We start from the raw sequence: 21262 nt of genomic DNA on the forward strand, positions 1-21262 counted from the left end.
CCCTCCCTCCCTTCCTCCCTCCCTCCCTCCCTCTCTCCCTTCCTTTCTTCCTTTCTTTGAGACAGGGTCTCATTATATAGCTCTGGCTATCCTAGAACTCACTATGTTAACCAGTTTGGCCTCAACTCACAGAGATCAGAGATCCACCTGCCTCTACCTCAGAGTGCTATGATTAAAACTGTGCACCTCCAGGAATGGCCTGTAACTCAGGTGTCTTAATTCCAACAATGTGTTAAAAATCGAGTGTCCTTCAGATTTTATTTAAGCAACTGCATGCATTTTACAGGAATAAGTTTAGAAAAGCACTGCATTGGTGTGTTACCTGTTACATTTACACCATCTGACCTTTGACACCAAACTGTTCGAGAGGAACCCTTCCATGCGCTCGCCATCCACTTATACTCATAACACTGTCCATCTGCAGAAGAGAGCAAATGTTGATGTTCAGTTGCTTGGGACATCATGAGAGAGGACTAACTACGCACGTATGCACAACTGAAAAATAATATGATGTCCATTCATTGATGAAGATTACAATGTCAGTGGATGGTCCAGAGGTTGCAATGCAAATTTGTAAATTCCAGCTATCTACCTAAGTCCCAAATAATTTTTCACATTTTGCTTGGTGGGAAATTGGGTGTGTAATTTAATTTATGATTTGTTTCTAAAGGTTTAAAAATTGTTTCATGTTCTGGAATATGAAATATACAGATACATATGGAGAATAAAATATATTCAATTATGTATCATGTAATGCTAACAAAATGTTATATTTAGGCATATTTGCTTTGGTTTTCATTTGCTTGTTGTCCTATTACATTCTTTCTTGACCACATCTCCTCCTTATGCCCCAGCAGTCCACACCATTCTGAGGTAGACTTGTGACTTCCCGCTTAGTTTTTATTCTTTTACCACACATACATCTGCATGCACACATGCTTAAAATTTAATTCAATGTCAGAATTTTAATTTCTAATATTCTATTTATACTTCTGTAACATAGTTACAGATAAAAATATCTTTATTGATTTTTAAAATGTAGATATAGTCAATTTGACTGCCACATAGAATTGCAATATACTAGGTACTATAATTTAGTCAACATTTTTCTCTATTATGTCATTTTATGTTTTTGCTATTAAACAATTCCTTGTTGGTCAAATTCATGCAAGTATGTTGGTGCTATTTAAAGATAAATTTCTAGAAGGAAATTTCTGGGTATAATAACTGTATGGACTACTGAAACTTTGCTAATATTGTTCATTTGTTTCATTTAAAAAAGCAAAAATTTAGCTGGGTGTGGTGGCACATACCTTTAATCCCAGAACTTGGGAGGCAGAGGCAGGTGGATCTTTGTGAGTTCGAGGCCAGCTGGGTCTACACAGTGAGCTCCAGGACAGCTGGGGCTACAGGGAGACCCTGTCTCAAAAAGACCAAAAAAAAAAAAAAATGTAAGCTTACAAAAAAAAAAGTAAAAATTTAAACTCTTGCCAATGAGGGATAATGTTTCCATTGATCTAAGTACTCAGGAACAGAGAATCACCAGGTCCACATTTAAAAATCAGTTTTAGGTGTATGAAAGTTATCTTATCATTCTCAATTGAATTCTTTGTTGACTATATTTACCAAACAGTTCAGAATATCTTTGAGGCATTTGGATTTCCTTTGCTAGGAATGGCCCATTTCCATTTTTTTCCTAATGATACCCATACCTTTACTCACTGAAATGAGGGAAATATTCATTCTAAACAGTGATTCTCAAAGTGTGGGTCAGGGACTCTGGGAGGTCTTGACATTCTTGCAGGAGTTTAGGAATGCTTTCTGTTCAATCGGATCTCTGGATTTTCTTCAACATGTAAGTAGAGGAAGGTTCTAAGAGATTGGATGCAGAAGCAATGAAAGAATCCAAGGGTCATCTGTAACTGAGGTTTTTTATAGGGCCCTACAAAATCTAAAACAAGACCATTCTTTTCATTGAAGTTATTTCCTTTTTGTTCTGGAAAGTGGCTTTTTCTCAAAATATGTTATTTGTGACTATTTAAATCTCTAAATATTAAAATTTGCATATTTTCACTTTTAAATGATGCAAAGATCTTTTTCTCTCTCTTCCTATGGCCTTCTTTCCCTCTCTCTCACTTTCTCTTCCTTATATAAAAGTTCTTTGGAGGCCTGAATAATTTTAAGATTATAAAATTCACATGAATCAAAAGGTTTTATAACTGTATTGTAGCCACTAGTTTTCTTAATCAAGGAGCTTCACAAATTCTTTTCCATTTTTGACTTGTCCTTTTATCAGTTTATGTCCTATTTTACTCTAAAGATATTTAAATCTTAATTTAAAATAATTTTCAGTACTTTTCTTCTTTTTCTTGTGCCTTGGCATTGTACTCTTGACCTTGGGGTTATTAAGGTATTTTCTTTAAATGTTTTACAGAATTTCTCTTCACCTTTAGGTCCATAAATTATCAGGAATACAGTTTGTATATTATATGTGCTAAGGATGGTTTTATTGTTTTGTGCCTTGGGAATGGAAGCTAGGGCCTTTCACATGGTAGGTAAGTGCTCTACCACTGTGTTACATCCACAATCCTTAAAGATACCTTAACAACTTTATATGGTTAACAAATCTAGCATCAGTGTTCATTGACTCTCTTTAGTGGTTTTCCTGCTGTCACTTACTTGTATGTGAAAATTTGTTCTGAGATTCTCTATCCTATCTTGTTAGAGTAATTGCTGTATTGTTGGCCAATCATATTTTTCTTATCAATGCTTATAGTAAGTCTTAATGTAAGGCCATCTGTCTCCTGACCTCTTTCCATAATTATTGTTCTCAAAAAAATTTCTTGGTTCTTTTTGTCTTTAATTCCTCCGTATTAAGCTTAGGATTCAATACTCAGAATTCTTTAATAACCTGTTCAAATCACATGGAATTTAAAGGTAAATATATGTAAGATTTGTGTTGTGATCCTGAAGCTTTTCATTAACAAACATGGCATACCACACCAACATTTTAGTTCTTTATGCTTTTCAGTTAGGATTTTATAATTTCTCCCATATGTATTTTACATCACTTTTGTTACATTTAGTTATCATTTTATTAGTGATACAGCTTCTTCAGTAGTACAGTTTTTTCAGCTAAACTTTATAATAAAATCTTGTTGGTAAATAAAGGCCACATGTTTCATATGCTAGCTTTAAATTCATATTTCTAAGTTACCTTCCTACTTCCAAATACTTGCTTATTAATGTGAATCAACATGAAAAAATTTTTCCAAGATTGAATTACATATTTTTATTGAAAATGGGGATCCATTTTGGTTTTAGACTGTATGCCTGTGTGAATATAAACTTGATACGTTTGAATTCTTAGCAGTTGTGGAATCCATGACATAGATTTTCTATTACTGTTGATATTTTATAACATTCTAACTTATTTTCAGTTAAGTTTTATGTTTATTAGCAAAACCTCTTTATGGAATTGTATTTTCAACCACTTTTCTTTTAGTAGTAGTGCAAAATTTACCCTCATTTTCCTTTATTGAGTTTCCATAAAGTGGTATTTTTGTTACTCTGGCTCAAAAAAAAAAAAAAAAAACATTAATTTTGTTTACTTCCTCTTGCTTCTTTGGTCTCTGCCTCACCGGATTCCTACTTACCCATATGGCTGCATTCTGCTTCCTGTCCTAAAAATGAAGCTTCTTGCATTGAAAGTACGGCTTGTTTTCACTCTTCCCCCACATCTGTGATCATTCAAGGCCTTCAGTTCTCCTCTAAGCATTTCTTATTGTATCACACATAATATTGGACAGGAAATAATCCCTGTGGCTCTCAGGTTTTGCATGTGTGTGTACAGGGAGGGAGTCCTCCTCTAACTGTTACACTATTGATTTCTAATTTTATTATGCTGTCTCGCTTGAGAGGAACAATTCTCTTACTTGTCATGGATTAATTTATTGCAAATATCAAGCTTGCTCTATTTCTTTTCCTACTCTGTCCTAGGCATGGGAAATATTTTATGTGGTTGGTAAATTTAGGAAAATTAGGTTGACAGGGTAGGTGTGTTAAGTCATCTAATTCTAAGCATTATCAACTTGCTGCGCTTCCTCCCCTAGTGTTAAAATATAAGGGGATATTTTTCAGTCCTACTTGCTATTTATTATATGTCCTATTTCTTAATTGTTATAGAACACAGCTAGGAATTCGAACCCCATACTACCCACTAGATACTAAGGTTGTCTGAGAAGCCATAGAAAATATGTTACTTTCCACAAGCCTATTTAAAAATACACATGTACACACGTGTGTGTGCACGTGTGTGTGTGTGTGTGTGTGTGTGTGTGTGTGTGTGTGTGTGTGTGTTAGCAGAGCGCTAACAAAATCTCAGTACAAGGCAACAGAAATTTCTTTTCAAATTTTTGGTCATGGTAGTCCAAGAGATGCTTAAAATAATATAGGCTATTGCCACAGCCCCTAGTTGCCTCCCAAAACTTGAAGGTAAGATCCTGTCACTGAAGACACTACATACTTTGGACCTAGGACTTAGAGTAATTGGGCTAGAACTGACCTGAAATCTCCTCCCTGAAGACCAGCTCTCATAGTATCAGAAGGTGCTATGCAAGCTGCCAAGTTGGAAAACCAGTCAATGAACATACCCAGCTGCAAAGCCTATGAATCACAACAATGAGCAACTGGGCAAAGTATCTCTATTGGTGCAATAGTGGCACTTTTATCTTGGGTATAATCAATAGCTGTCTATTTGGACTTAAGGTCTGCTCAATAGGAGGGAACTCATATATGGTACTGTAAACACAGTGAAGTACACGTGATTTAAGAGGTCATACACCCTAGAGCAGAGCCACTTCCCTAAACCACTGTAAACTCTTACTATATTCTAAATACTTGTCCTTATCTTCACAGATAAATGTGATCTCAAACTCATTAAAGAAGCTTCTTTTTTGCAACAGATAGAGACTATTACAAAGTTCCTCAACTGACCAAAATACAGTCAATAAGTGATTTTTGTGGTGCCTAGCCCCAATTGGTACACTACAATGCAACCCCTACAGCTAAGACTCTGGGAGCTGAGGGTCAGAATGATTCTAAGAGCCAGAGGAACAGGTCACCTACTGCTAGATAATACATTTAAGACAAGGTGGGGAAAATGCAACCATGGAATCTTCACAAAGCGATAGCCTAACAAGATTTGCACAGTGAGAACACCAGTTGACATGCCAGTGTAGATGAGGGAAATTTCACAGTATCCCACCCTTAGATTATGAACCGCAGGAAATCAATAAATACTGAGGAAAGGAGAGTCAGTTTTCTCCAGGGACAAGCTCCCTGATCTGTTATCTAGTCCCAAGTGTCAGTCCTAAACACAGGTACACATGGACACCAATAAATGGACTCAGTGCACTATATAGATATATATTTATACATGTATGTATACATGACAATAATAATAAAAGAATAGAACAAGAAATTGAGGGGTGATGTGGGAGTAGTTGGAAGGAGAATGGGAGGGATGAAAATGATGCAAATATAATATTCATGTAAGAAATTCTCAAAAATAAAAATTATTTTAAAATGCACCATGGTTCTTGGATATAGAATGTATTGCAAATGTTGAGGGAATGGTTTTATATGTGTGCATAAAAACCTGCATTGACACATAAACATACATGTATATACTGTTCTATGTCAAATTATACTAAAAGTAAAATTGCTAATTCTTACTGATTTATCAACTTCTGAGAATATGGTAATGTGTCTAATTTAACTATGGCTTCGTGGTTTACCTTTATTTTTTTCATTTGATTCAAACACCTGGAAAATATTGATAGATCCATGCATAATCATTGCTATTGTACGTATATAATTAAAGTGCTCCTAATTATCTCAGGCTTCTTGAATTCATCAAACTAGGAGACATTTTTACAGTATTTTTTAAACCAAAATCTTGTTCTTTGTGTGTGTGTGTGTGTGTGTGTGTGTGTCTGTGATATGTATGTGTTCATGTATGTTCGTGTGTGAAGATCTGAACATCCACATTGGCATGTCACCTGGGTGTTGATCCTGGCCTTCCACTTTGTTTGAGACAAAGTCTGTTTTTTTTTTTTTTCATTGTTGTTGTTCTTTGTTGCTGTGGACACCAGGCTAGGTTCTCCCCAAGCTTCTGGCAATTCTCTGTCTCTGCCTATAATCTTGCTATAGGAGCACAGGGATTACAGAAGCACACCATCGCACCTGGCACCATGTGGGTTTCTGGGGATTTGTACTAAGGTCTTCTTTCTTTCATGAAATCACTTCTTCCACTAAGTAAACTTCCCAGCACATCAAATCTTACTTTTAATTTAATTATCAACCATAAATAGAAATTTAGCAAATTCAGTTATTCATAAAAAATTCTTATCTCATGCTTTTGGATATCAATACTACTCAAATGAATAGATTTCATGAATTATAACCCTCACCATCACATGATTTTGTTTCTAACATCTGCTCTGGACACAGATGTTGATTCTCCAGTTCTTGAATAATCACTGCTCTTGAACGGACCTGTATTCCACCAAAGCCAAGATCCTCACCATTCACACAGGTCAGCTGACACAGACTCCAAGAAGACCAGTCCTTCAAATAACAATCACCTGCAAGAAACAAGTTGATAATTCATATCCGTAGAGAACAGTGAGGCATACTCACTTTGAGTTTAACCTTGCCAGGTCATGCTTGTAGGTGTGCTGGCTGTACATGGTATTTATATGATTTGGATAAACATTTAATAATTGGAAGTTCAAACGTAATTTTATGATTTTGTATAAATATTGCTATTTTCCGGGTGGCTCTTAGCAGTCTCTATGTACCTTAATCTTATAAAAAACAAACTATGGCTCAAAGGAGTTTGTCCATCATATCACCTCCTAAGAGACAGAAAGTATTTAGCTAAAAGCTAACATCAGTCTTGTTATTGTGATGGGGGTTAATAAAACCTAACAATACATAGAACTTTTCTTTCATGTATTCATAATTTCAAGTGAATTTTAAGTCGAAGAATGAGGATCTGGTGATCGTATTTTTTTGTTTCATCACAGAGGAGTCAAAGTGAAGTGAGGCAGACAGTTGAGCAGCTGCCAGGGAGGAAATTATGCTGGTTATTTCTCTATGCTGGTTAGTCCTCCTCCCCACCTCTTTGAAGTAAATACACAGTACATGCAAATTGATTACATATCATAAATTCACAGCTGAATTTTCACAGTCTGATTATCTATGAAATCAACATTTAATCAATGAACAGAACATTACCAGAATCTCAGAAATCCACCCTCATATTACTCATAGAATCATGACATATATATCGTTTTTCACTCACTCATACTTGTAGGCTGTATCACATGCTTAAATAGTTCTAATTTGTACTATTGTAGATATTTCAGTACAAGCCTGTGATAAATATATGTTACATGAATGTTTTGTGATGTGTATGTATAGGAGTGGAATTAATGAGTCTTGATGGATTCACGTGTTCAACATTTTTCACCATTTATTATTTTTTAGATTTATTTTTATTTTATGTGTATGCCTGCATGAGTTTATCACATGTGTGCAGGAGCTCATGGAGGCCAGAAGAGGGCGCCAGATGTCCTGGAACTGCAGTTATAGATAGTTGTGAGCTTCCTGATGTGGATGCTGGAACTGGATCTGGGTCATCTGTAAGAGCAGTAAGTGCTTTTAACTGTTGAGCCAGCCCCAACATCTTTCATCATTTTCAGAACAGGGAAGGCTTAGTGAAATACGTCTTTCTCAGATCCCATTCTGTTACCAGGACTGAATAATTGCTTGGTGAAGCAGTTAATTACGACAGACATAAATCCATAAGATGTTCTTATCACTTTAATCATGTCTGGAGATATTTTCATGGAAAACTTCTTGTGACACGGGTATGAAATCCTAGCAATACAAAAATTATTTACACATACACACACGTGTGCATGCGTGCACACACACACACACACACACACACACACACATTGTCCGGGCCCCTAAAGTTTAAAAAGGAAATTCTAGTAAATTTTGGAAATGCAAAGGAAAAATAAACTAGCAAAAATTTTAAGTAGTTTAGGAAAGCTGTAGAAACTCTTATATCACTGAAGAGATGACACTTTTGGTTACCCAGTATTTAATTATGCAGGAAAAACTGGTAGGAGTAAAATTTAAAAATTCCATCAATAGAAATAACTGACTTTACCTCAGTGACTGCAAGCTGCTTGGAAATAAAATCTACCTTTTTAATGATAGGCTTAGCTTTTGTGCTTATTTATATTCAATATGACCATGTTTTGCAGTGAAATTCAATAATTTTTTTCTGTAGTCTCTGAAATACATAATTATCATCCTGAAATAATGCACATGAAATTTTAAGATTTAATAACGAAAAATGAGAGTGAACTACTTCCTATACTAAATTTACTTTTATAAATATACTTTTTACTTTTATATTTTGACCCAAACCATTGTAGTAAGAAAGTTACACCTGGTCTTTCAAAGATGCAATAATAAAATGCAGGAAATACATTTCCTAAATCAGTATTCCACTCTGTAACGTTTACTGGTTCACATTTAGTTAGTTTTCAAAACATACTGTAGAGTGCTGTGGATTTATCTCAGTGATTTTAGAAATGGCAGTCTCTCTGGTTATGAGGCAGTGCCCACTAACCCACAGGTATGGTGCTGAGCTGCTAGTAAAGACACTACTGAATAAGATTATTTATAATCTCAACTTGTCCTGTATACACACTCCCTTCTTGACTCTAGTCCTAGGCAGAAATTTCTCCAATAGAAATTGTGTCCTCTTGTTACCTGGGCAGGGTTGTGTGCAGGATTCCTCCAGAACCATCTTGTTACTACCATCCACTATGAGTTCAATGTCAGCACAGAACTCCTCATCCACCACCTTGCTGAAATCATCAGCTGAGCCATCACTCACTACACAAGAAATATTCCTTGTTCTGGTTCCTTCTCCACATTGGGCCTCCTGGAATTGAGGGAGAAATAACTAATTAGAAAAAGAAAAATAATTCGTTAGAAAACTCATGACTCGCAGTCATCTCTGCATCATTGATTTTGATTTATAAACAGCTAGAGAAGCGTTGGAAACCCTAGGGAAGAAGCCTTATAGGGCACAAGCTATAAAGCATACCCTGAACAATTTATTTGCTTTCTAGACAAAGACAGGCAAATAAATTTTCATTAAAATGAAACAATCTCCAAGTGATTTTTAAAAGTACAGGACAGGGAGTGCTTGCTATCAAAACTAATTAAATGACCGTGAAATGGCACCATCACTAAAATCTATCAGAGGAAGCCAAGGATTTGTAAATGCTAATGTGCTTCTGAAACCAAGTCTGTGTAGGAGAACTCATGCGTCCACACAGCTGAGACTGGACACCTGAACTTGGCACGGAGACCACCGGCTGTACTGCCAACGGTAGCATGGCTTCACTGGGCAAGGCTTGGACTGTTCCGTCAGGGAAGGGCAGGGTCTCCCATCACCCTGAAAAGGCTGCATCACTGTTCGTGTTCGGATCATTTTCCCTTTAAAAGATAAGAAATGATACAACTTCAGTGCAATGTCACAGCCATACAAGCAGATACATTGCTGGGAGAAGGCATGACAGATGCCTCTTCCGAGGAGACCCAGAAACAAGAAAAGCTCACAAGGAAGACACCCAATTCCACAAAGACCACCTGTTATGACTTAGAGCAAGAAGGATGTTTTATAATACTTGAACACTAGTTTAGTGCTAATTGCAATGCAAACTGACCTGTGAGTCCACATGTTTGAGAACATTCGGACCAAGGAGACCAATCAGAAAGCTGACAGTTCAAAGGACATTCCACCATGCAAGATGTGTTCATCAGCCAGTTCTTCTCCAGGCCAAGCTGAAAGCATAAAGATAGATATGTTTGTGTGGGCAGTGAAGCAGGGCCATGAGTATTGCCAGTGGGAAAGGGAATGAGGAGGGAGAAGAGAGAGGAGAGAAGGGAAAAGAGGGAGGAGGGACTAACAGAGACTTGAAGACTAGAGGGGAGGAGACTGGAGAGAGGTGGAGGAGGGGGAGGAGAGGAGCACAAGAAAGCTGCATGATAGAATGAGAAGCTATCTGAAAGACAAATTTCCTTATGACTATAAAACTGTTCAACCCAATAGAGGGTGAGCCAGAGGCTGAGAATGAATGCCAGGCTGTACTGACTCTATACAGTTATGTGCAGTGTGAACATTTTCCAGAGTAGTGAAAAAGGGCATTTAATCTACAAATTCGTTGAATACCCCACATGAGAAATAAAAACAATGTAAGCACAATTGCTTTGTAATAATACAAAAATCATGAATTCCATCAGCATAGAGATCTATACTTACTTCCTAAAGATGCTTATTTTTACATGTATACGTGAAATTGAAATGCAAAAGATAAGTTTCTAAGACAAATTGCTACTCAAGAGTAAAGAAAGACCATACTGAAAAAGAATGTCAATTTGGGGGCCAGGAATGCTTAGTAGTCATTTCTGGAATTCAGTCCCCAGCACCAAAATTATTTAGTTAATTAATTAATTATCTGTTTGCTTGATTTGGGGGACTAGGCTCTTGCTTTTTAGACGGTGGCCTGAAGCCATCTTTGTAGCCAAAGGTGGCCTTGAACTTGTCATCTTCCTGCTCCTGCCTCAGCTGGAATCATAGGCTTCTACCACGTGATACCTGGATAGAAATGTCAGTTGTTAAGTAAGCTGTCTTTCTCTAAAGAACATGTTGGTCCTCAATAATATTTTGAATATAAATGTTTTATATGAACTCATTACAATAATGTTCTCTTCTAAGGTATAATTTGAGTGCTTGGCTTCTATTATAATGAATAATTTTATTGGCATTTGGTTTCTATCACATGACTTACATATTACAATTTAAAACTATAAAAATGACTTCAAAGTAATATACCATATATTCCAACATTTAAAGTCTAGGATACAAAGTAATATAAAATTTTCAGCTGGAGAGATGGCTCAGTGGTTAAGAAAACTGGTTGTTCTTGCAGAAGACCCGGGTTTGAATCCCAGCACCCATACGGCAGCTAACAACTGTCCGTAACTCCAATTCCAGGGGATCTGACAGCCTCTTCTGTCCTGAGTGCATTGCACGACACGGGTGCACTTACCTACATGCAGGCAATATGCGCATACATGTAAAATAAAAAATAATAAGTAAAATTAAAAAAAAGATTTAAAAATTTATTATACCACTAAATTAAGGCTTCATAAAGATTCTTAAGAAATGCAGGAGGTTGGAGATAGGTTGACATGATCAATGTAACATGTAACATTTAACATACATAATAGATTAATGGAGGGGGCTTGAAACGGAATCAGCTATTAGTGACTTCTTTCATTAGAGAGTAATTTGGTTATCCATTAATTAGGCCTTTTAATTTTCTATACTTTCCCTGATATTTATTTGTCTTTTTAATTCTATCTATCCATCTATCCACCATTTATCTATACATGCATTCATCTCTTTAAATCTATCCATCTATTCATCTAAGTATGTGTCTAAGCAAATTTTAAAAAATGTATTTAGATTTCAAAGGATAGGAAAGGAGAAACTGACCAGGTATCAGATGAGTAAAAATCTCAAAAACATCAAAGGGGAAAGCACACTACATAAATGCCAGTCGACTTAACCCCAATTTTCTTCTTTGTTCGGTAGTAATGACACATTTCTTTGTGGTTATTAGGGAAGCAGCAAGAACTACCTACTGCTGTTGCATTGAACACAGGCTTTGCACATGCGGTGGTAGGTAGGCAGTCTGTCCACTGTTTACAAAGATAGTTCAGCTGTTCGTCGAAGCAACTGTACTCATAGGGATGGATAAAATCACATGTGAACTGTTTAATTCCCACAGAGAGTAGCGCTGTTCTCCCAGAAGACATGTTTGCTGGGATGGTTGAATCCAAATTGTCCCAGGAGTAGTCACATCATACAACGTAGTTTAAAATGGTCTGGAATGACTAGGATTCCCCTACCACAGAGGTTGCTATGCACTACATACTCTTGTGAGAAGGACGTTCTGTGGGCACTTGTAAAGCAGAAGCTCTACTAATTAGTTTGAATCACATCAGAAGTCTGTGACTATAGCAATTTCCACCCATAAATGCTATTTTATGTTAGTTATATTGCTTAAATGCCATTAGTTTCAGTGTCAAAACTTGAATTTAACTTAATCTAAGGTCTGAATAGGTAAATTCATGTCTGAAGATTTTAGTGGGAGACATTTATTTACTAAACAACTTGATGTTTTCAGAATATCTGAAAGTTCTGTTCCCACGGACAGAGATGCAAGAGTTAGCTTACCTGAACTTGGCTCTGACACCAAATGGATAAAGTACTTCCAGTGACAGTTTTCCCTTTGGAGCTGAGATAGTTCTGTGGGTGCAGTATAACCCTCAGAATGTGTACAGAGACTTCATAGTGACCAAGCCTGCTGGACTTAGTGACAGTATGTATGTCTAGCTTGGTCTTTTTAAGATGTATTGAGGTTCTTGATTATTTTGGTTTAAAAATGACCCAGTGGAACTCAGATGCACAAGTAATGAAATTTGACAAGAATGTCAGTGCCGTTTTGGTACTGAAATCAGAAAACAGTGTCACAAGGCAAAGTGCAGCTTTATGAAAAGAAGAAAGGTTAATGACTGTGTTTCTTCACTTTTAGAAGGCCATATCCAGGAGCGATGACATTACTTTCATTTCGCAATTAGCAACATATTACAGTTCTCTGAACTGTGAAGATAATAATAACAGATTTCATTTCTTTGTTTGAATATTAAGCTTTCTTAGCCAAATCTGATATCTGAGTACTTAGATTATCACAGCTGGGTATTAGATTTTAATATCAAAATCTGCGATGAAACCACATGCGATCAATGTTTAGCAACAGAGAGAATAAATGATGAATCTTGGCAGGTGTCCAGGCTCTACACCACATTCACATCAAATTACAAAACATGATGAGTAGTCTGATTAAGATTTATTGCCTTTATCACCTTGATTGCTTATTGTTTCCTAAGCACTTCTTTCAGAATAGGCTAATTAGCATACCTTTGGGCTCCAAGCAGAACAAAATAAAGGAAATTATATGTGGAAATCAGCAGCATGGATACTGTCTCTTTTCACAAAGTCACTAAACAGCCTGCAAATGGTGTTGCAATGCACCTGCCAGCACTGAGCTGTGCAGAGCACAGGTCCCTGGCTCCACTTGAATTCAAATGCTTAGCAAAGAATTTACTTACAAAGATGGAATATAGCACTCACCCACCTCTTCACAATATTTTAGGTCAACAGACTTGCCATCACTTCGAACACAGTCTAACATCCTTGTTTTAATGCCATTTCCACAAACTGCCTTCTCACTCAGCTGACATGTACTCCAGTCTGAAAGGAGAGGAGCCATCAGAACAGAAGGCTATGCATGAAACAGATTTCAAATGAAACTCTGATGACCTGAATCCCATACTTAATTCACAACTGCTTCCTAAGCCCCACAATCAATCATGCCCCATGCAGAGCATATGGGCTCCAGCTTTGAACATATCAGGAATCAAATGGAATTGCTGGGGTTGCACATAGCTGCGGGGATTACTCTTCAAGGCAGATGTCTACTTGACTATCTTGATAGCTAGCCACTTGGTGGCATTGTAAAAATGGCTTTGGTCTTTAGATCAATATTTTAAAACTTTTTCCTAAATGAGTAGAATTTAAAATTTGAACATTATGTCCTTTTAGTAAAATAATAATTTTCACGAATGGTACTTTATGTAATTATATTAAAATAAAACACTATGTTCTTCATTTAATTCCCATATGTAGGATTCTTTAAAAAAACACAAACTTATTTATTTCACAAATAACTTCAGTATACTTATTAAATTCTCTTATTTGGTTGTTTGCAAAAATAATTCCTTCATCTTTTTTCTCCAGGCATATCCCAAAGAATTTTGATTTCCTTTGTGGCATGAAAGCAAATCGAAGAGAAAATGAGGGTGAGGGCCAGTGTGACCATTATGGCTCCTTCTTCAACTACTTGAGGTTACTCAGTGTGGGAATCACAACTTCTTGAGGTTATTTCAGTGTGGGAATTCCAAAAAGTTAGCTTTGAAGTTGTACCAAATCTATGAATTCGTGAAATACTTTTGACATTTGTGTTTTGAAGATAGTAAATTATTTTGAGAAATGAAATTTATAAGAAGTCCATTTTTCATTTATAACAAGTCAGTTTTTAATACTGCAAACATTTCCCCATCATGCTCATGTTGTTCATAAACCACATCAACACCCCTAGAATTATTGACCTTGTAAGTGAGAGCAATGAAAGGTCTGCTGAAAACTAATATATTTATTTGTATCTTCCCAAAGTGGGAGAATGTCTTGAATAGAATTATCAAGAATATTTGACACATACTTCAGGGCCTTAGGTTTTGTGATGTTCTTATTCTATTTTTCCTGATGCTTACTAATTATGTCAGGTGATGCCTAATTGTTTCTAGGAATGCAAACTGTGCTCCCAAATGTCACACAGGTGGAGTAGGACTGATGGGATATCTAGAGCTGGTGGGTATGGGATCAGCCTCAGACTCCATGGAGACATAATGATGCCCCTACCTGTAGCGTTATAGTCATAGTGGTAGCAGTTTTTGTTCAGGTTACAGGCCTCCTTCTCCACGGCATCAGGGCAAGCTCTTCCTTCATCAGCAGGCTGTCTGATGGGATCAGCTGACCTTTGTCGGGAACCACTTTGACTGCAAGGCTTACAAGAACAACAGCATTCTTCAGAAAGGTTAACTCAGTCATGCAAACAACAGCACATTAACAAGAGCACTGTACCTAACTTAGTGCTCAGTTCTTGGATAATTTGAGCAAGCCATCATGCTTGTTAGTGCCCACATGTAAAATCTCAACTTTGTCATGCTTCTGAGTGCCCACATGTAAAATGAAGGCAATGGTCAAGAGTCTGATGTCCTATTCTAGCTAGAAGATGCTTGAGTCATTGCCTCAGACCTACACAAACACATTCATATGGTCTCATATGGTCACACTCCTTAACGTGGAATGATAATCCAATATGCTGCAATTATTAAATATAGATGCATGCATATGCACGTATAAATGAAACTGAGAACATTTAAATGACAACTCTAAATGATTGTCTTTTTTCTGATGTATACCTAGACATATCCAAGCCAAATTTAGCATGTAGAGACTGGCTGATCATTTTCCCAGTGGTACATCTTTCTGAAAACATTTAGCTCTTAAGAATAGGAAGGAATAAACTGCTTTGTATTTCTCAGGTTTAAAATAGTGTATTCCTCTTCCATTCCTTCCATTGTACTTTGGTCGTATTATTGGAGGAACACATTACTTTTAGAGGATACAAACTATATTAAGGCTGCTGTTACCTTCTCCAGTGTGAATACATTGAGAGATTTCTGTCTTCTTTCTGTGTCTTTGTACCTAACGGTTCTTTGCACATAGTCAATATTTTGTGTTTGTGTAATGAAACTTTGATGAAAAAAGATAACTTCTACAGTCCAAGAAACACATCTATTCAACCAGTTGAATTTTATTCTCATTCCAAAATTTCTATTGGCAAAAGCTCAAAAATATGTTTCATCAAGTCTTTTGTTCCCACTAATGAAACCCCAGTTATTCTTCTAACATGGTTATTCTTGGCTATTTAAAACAGAAACCAAATGGATATGGTTCTTATCCGGTAGTTCTAGAAGCAACCTAAGTTCAACAGCCTTTATTTTATAAAAAATAGAATTTTTCAGCAACAGAATCTGTGACAATAAAAATCTCATCATTATAAACAGAGTTAGAGTCTTTAGAATGTAGGTCAACTACAGAATTACAATAGAAATCCACCTGCAGGCTCTTGTGAAAGACTGAAGCCTTCATCCTCTTCAACCTCTCTTCAATGAGCCACCAGTCTTGTTTTTCTCAATCTATCAATTGGTTGCCAGTTAACATTTTAACAATGGAAGCACTGAGATCTAAAAATAATTTCTCCTAGAAATATATGTAAACTTCTCTGAAAATGTCCTATATGGTAATTCAAACAATTCCACACTAGACATCTTTCCTATTTTTTTCACATATTTTTTAAGGCTATACAAATCTACAAAAGGGTAAGCCAAATTTCTCACAAACTGTTTCAAATGAGTCCCTTCCTGTGGTCCCATGGCAGGGCCCCCTACTGTTGTTGACATCTAGAGTCTCTGATTCAAAGTCATCTAGCTTCCCAGTGTTAAAGAGGCACAGAATCTCTGTTTACAGAGACTCATGAATCAGTTTCTTAGGATTTTTAATTTCTAGTGGTCATACTCCTGCCACAGAATGCCTCTCTGTGAAAGCTCATTCTTACCACTTAAATTAAAAGGGTGAGGCTTTCTCTAGGATCTATGTCCTCTTCTATCCTATCTCTTTCATATCTCTAGACAAGGGAAATTTCTTGCTATATGCTAAATATCTATCCTTATGTTTATAGACAAGCATACTGTATACCACTCATCAAAGAGGCTTCTTTTTGCAACAGATGGAGGCTACTGCAGAACTGCACATCTGGTCAGACACAGAATATACATCTGCAAGATGCCCAGTATTAGGTGACACATCTACAGTTGAACCCCTACAACTAAGGCTCATGGAACGTAGCGGAACAAGGGGTAGAGAGAAAGTTAATGCACCCCTCAACACTCACCAGTGAGACTTCCTTATACAATAGAGTGCGATGCACACAGAGGGCCACAACTGGCCAAGTTTTAAAGAATAAGAGACTACAGAATGTAAGATAGGACTCCTATATGCAACCTCATCCACACACAGCTCAGGGACCATTGCAGAAGAGAGAGCCAAAAGATAATAAGTGCCAGGGATGTTTCATGAACACAGGGGAGCAGAGGCTTTCAGGCCACCAGAAGCTTGCAGATGTGAACTTGTGGCAATGGTGGCAATGAGCACAAGACCCATGCCCACTCAAACAAGGACTGAAAGGAGAAGAGAGAAAGAGGTGGTGGGCCAGCACCAGACTGAGAACTATTGGAGACTGATTGCTGCTGGGTGAGGGATAGTAGCCCATCTCTAGATGGGCTGACTAAGCTCCAGTGGATGAATTTACACTGAAGGACATTTGGATAAAAATGCCTGAATGGATAGAACTTAACATGTATGACGGAATATACAAGGTCTGGTGAGGGAATAGGGGAGGCATGGATGGGGAGGGGGTCTAAATTTGATTAATAACTGTTGTATGAAATTACAAAAGCTCAATAAAAATATTTTGAAAAAGGGTTAGGCAAAAAACAAGGGATGACAGCAAGCTGACATCATTAAAGCACCTTTACTAGGGTTTCGTTCTTTCCCTGCTTTCCAAACTAAAGGGAATCATCATGACCAGCTCAGTTTTAACATGCTGTGTAATTTGTAAGCCTGAAGGTGTCATGTTCTGGCTTAGGAACAGGGGTTTAAAAGGATGAAAAGGCTTGCAAGAAGTCAAGTTGTACAGTTGTACAGTGAGAGGAAATACTGCTGACTTTACATGGCACAGCCATATAAGGGCCAAGAAAACAAGCTTTGATTTTCTAAATGTGATGCACAAAGATATTTTACATTGAAAATATTTGTTCTTAATACCTATAAAAAATTAAGCAAACTCTATTACAAAATCGTTAAAAATCTCACCAAAGCACATTGGGTCCACGGCCCCCATTCAGATATCACACAGTCCTCAGGACATGGTAATTTGCACTCTCTAGAACCCAGGGGCATTTCTTCTGGGTCACAGAGGTAATCCTCCACATGTTCAGAAGGGCCATCTGCTGTATTCTGCATGCATCTAAAAGAAAACACGTACAGCAGTGAAGGAACCAGGACACACAGGACAGGTGGTTCTCATTAAGATAGCATCATGAGTTTGGAGCGGATGCTTTGTATTTAGTGAGTAACATTCTCCAAAAATGAAGAGTTAAGAATCTCTGCCTCTCCCAATGCAGGTAGTACTTTTGTATGATGTCAACATGTGTGCTCACATGCATTCTCATAACTTTCTAATGGAATAGCTGCAGGGTGTTGGCAAACTCTGTCGGGTGACTTTCCTTGCATGGGAAATGACATTTACACCCATCTGTGGGACAGGAATTAATGAGGATTTGTTCAAGGAGATGCTCAAAGAGGGTGATATTTTGGCATACAATCTATTTTTTCTTCTCATTAAGATATTGGATTCCACATAAAAGATTCAGTTGGCTCACAGATGATGGAGGTCGAGGCACTGTGCAATATCTGTACAAGAAGTCTTGTAAACACATTTCAAAGATAGCTAGCATTTACCAATTTGTTTTGCCATTTAAAAAGTAATTTTAGGGGCTGGTAAGATGACTCAGTGGGTAAAGGAACATGCTGGGAAGCCTGACGACCGGAGTTCAATCCTTGAAATGTACATGGTAGAAGGAAAGCATTAACTCCTGTAAGTTGTTCATTCACTGACCTGTACATGAGCCCTGCAACAGGTGTGAAGTGACAAATGCATGCACATGCACACAAATAAATAAAGTGAATTATATGCTCTAAACTATTTTAAAAAGTAAATTTAGCTTCCCATCTGTTAACCTGAGAAGAAAACCAGAAACAGGAAGATGTTTGAATTGTAATAGCTGAAGTTCTCTGTGGTTATTTGGATCTTCCTACATCTTGATTTTTTTCCTGTTAATTTTTATTTTGTGAGAACAAATTCATAAGCCACATTTGTTCATTGTAAACAGTCAAAAACTGTTCCTTACTCATCTCTTGAGAAACTAATTAATGTGGCTTCCCCTTTACCTTCGTTACTAATCTCTGTGAACTTGTGTAGTGGAAGGGAAAACCCTTATCCCTCATCTATCATATGGAAAAGGTCAGCCAAATTAATGGGTTTGGGAAGAGAGTTGCATCTGGGGAGATGAAAAGTACAGCTGGGCCTTGCAGGCCTCTTAGACTCAGCACACTGAAATAGTTGGTTGAATCACCTCACAGTTCTACATGAGACCCCAGCTTTTCCCAGAGATATACAATGGGTAGGCCATTGTGTCTCCACAAACCTACTTGTAGAATCACTTTCTTATAGCAGGGCCAAATTTCAGAAATATCCCTGTCTTGTGAGATACATTCAATAATTGGAAAACTGTCATTAGCTGTGTTTTGATAGGGTATGCAGTCTGGAGGGAGGGAAGGAGGGAGGAAGGAGAGGAGGTAGAGAAGGAAGAAGGAAAAATAGAAAGAGGAAGGGAGGACTTCCCATTAGGGAAAATCACTTCTGATATCCAGTTCCTGATATTTAATTCCATCCTAAGTGAGAAAGATTGAGATTGGGTAAACCTAAACCTGCTGTTTTGTAGACTCATCTATCTTGAAATGTCAGTCCACATTTGCATTTAGGCAGGAGATACTGACCCTAATTAGCAGAGGATTAAGTTAGAGAGGGGTACCACTCAATCAGGAACAAACAGACACATTATTACATGACCGGAGATCACAATCAATACTGACCTCCTTCTCTAGTTTCATCAAAGATGTTTACCGGATAAATAAGTTGATCTGAAAAGTTATTTTGTTTCAAGTGAGTTTGGAAATGGTGAAAATATCTGTTTACAAAGCAGAAAAAGCATGTACACGAATAGTATAAAAAAACTGGAAAACTCTCATAATATTGTTACTATCAAAACAACCAACTGAACCAAATTCTTTTAATAGAAAAAATTTTGGGAGTTATTTTTATTTTATGTGTGTGAGTGTTTTGCCTGCATGTTTATGAGTGTACCTGTGCATGCAAGGCCCATGGAGACCAGAGAGCATGCTGAATGCCACAGAACTGGAGTTACAGAAGTTGTTAGCTGCCATGTAGGGCCTGGAACCAAGCCTGGTCCTCTGAAAGAGAAGTCAGTGTTCTTAGCCACTGAGCCATCCCCCCATTCCCTGAACCAAATTCTTCATGTAAGAAATGACTTTTTAATCTTGAGAGAAAAATTTAAGTTGGAAGTAGAAGAGTGGAACACAGAACTTCTATTTATTTTTCTTCTTTTTTTATCTAGTCATTTCCTTTTAATACTTCTTCATCCTCAGTCTACTTCTATTACAGCCCAAGAAATAGTAAATTGAGAGTTCAAACAGATTTTTAAAGTAAAAACAGAAAATCTTCTATCACAAACAAAGTTACAGATACCATTATGTGTAGAAGTTTTATATTGTTAATTTAAAAATATTTTTCTACTGAAATAGATCGTGAAACATCATTACACATTCTTAAATTTATGAAAAGTTGTTATAGATAAGAATGAACTTCATAACATGTGGCATCAAAGTTCAGTATTTTTAGTTTGCCTTTTTTAGCCTTTATTGTTTGACATTGAGCAGAGTTAGAAAAAGTGATGCAGTTAATGAGAGTGAAAGGAAATGGGTTTGAATTCCAACTCTGTCTCTTCACCAGATGAGTATTCCCAATAAGCTAATTAGAATATTGGAATCTAATTCATAAAACCTTCCTATGCTTTTTTCATAGAGTTCCAGAACCCTTAAGTATCCTGTGACAGATATTTCTTTAAAATATTTTTTATTATTTTTGTGTATGCCTGCATTGCCTGCATGTAGGTGGTAAGTGCACCCATATCGTGCAATGCCCATGGAAGACTGAAGAGGCTGTTTGTGGGAGCCTGCGAGTGACCCTGCAAAGGTGGCGCTGAGAGGAAGTGAGCAGGGCTGAAGGACACCTCCCCGTTTCTGGAGGCTCGTGATAAGCATGTGATCATCATTGATGCCTATGGGACCCTGCCCATGTGGCAGGTTGACCTTTAAGCTGATTGGGTGCATTTGGGGGAGGGGGTTTCCGAGGGGATTTCCAGACTGCGTTTTTTGCCTTTATAAGCTCGCTGACGCCTGCAATAAATGAGTTCCTGCTTGACTAGACTCCATGTCGCATCTGATTGTCCTTGGCGAGGAGGGCTGGCGAAACACGCGGACAGCGCACTCCCCTCTCCCTGATCCCCCCCGTGTGTGTGGGTAGTCCCTCTGGTGCGACCTGCTGGCTGGGTCCAGCTGCCCCCAGAGGGGCCCCACAGCTGTTGGATGCCCTGGAACTGGAGTTAAAACAGTTGTTAGCTGCCATGTGCGTGCTGGGATTCAAACCAGGGT

At 37.5% G+C, this 21262-nt stretch overlaps 1 protein-coding gene across 3 annotated transcripts in view; it reads right to left on the minus strand.

Annotated features, from left to right (window-relative positions):
• The window catches only part of Thsd7a (thrombospondin type 1 domain containing 7A), a 444595-nt gene that overhangs the window by 12022 nt on the left and 411311 nt on the right, over positions 1 to 21262 (minus strand). For all 3 annotated transcript variants that reach the window (XR_003847217.1, XM_008854527.3, XM_029556884.1), the window contains exons 17-24: positions 17783 to 17936; positions 14705 to 14849; positions 13362 to 13477; positions 9822 to 9939; positions 9446 to 9591; positions 8857 to 9031; positions 6474 to 6647; positions 323 to 418 (exon numbers count right to left, since the gene is read on the minus strand). Coding sequence is in view for 2 of the 3 variants with exons in the window: in XM_008854527.3 (XP_008852749.1) it covers positions 323 to 418; positions 6474 to 6647; positions 8857 to 9031; positions 9446 to 9591; positions 9822 to 9939; positions 13362 to 13477; positions 14705 to 14849; positions 17783 to 17936 (1124 nt within the window). In the remaining variant the exon portion in view is untranslated. The remainder of the gene's footprint in view (positions 1 to 322; positions 419 to 6473; positions 6648 to 8856; positions 9032 to 9445; positions 9592 to 9821; positions 9940 to 13361; positions 13478 to 14704; positions 14850 to 17782; positions 17937 to 21262) is intronic.

Source organism: Nannospalax galili, unplaced genomic scaffold, assembly GCF_000622305.1.
Source record: "Nannospalax galili isolate Female #2095 unplaced genomic scaffold, S.galili_v1.0 scaffold787, whole genome shotgun sequence".
In the NCBI taxonomy this organism is placed as follows: domain Eukaryota; kingdom Metazoa; phylum Chordata; class Mammalia; order Rodentia; family Spalacidae; genus Nannospalax; species Nannospalax galili.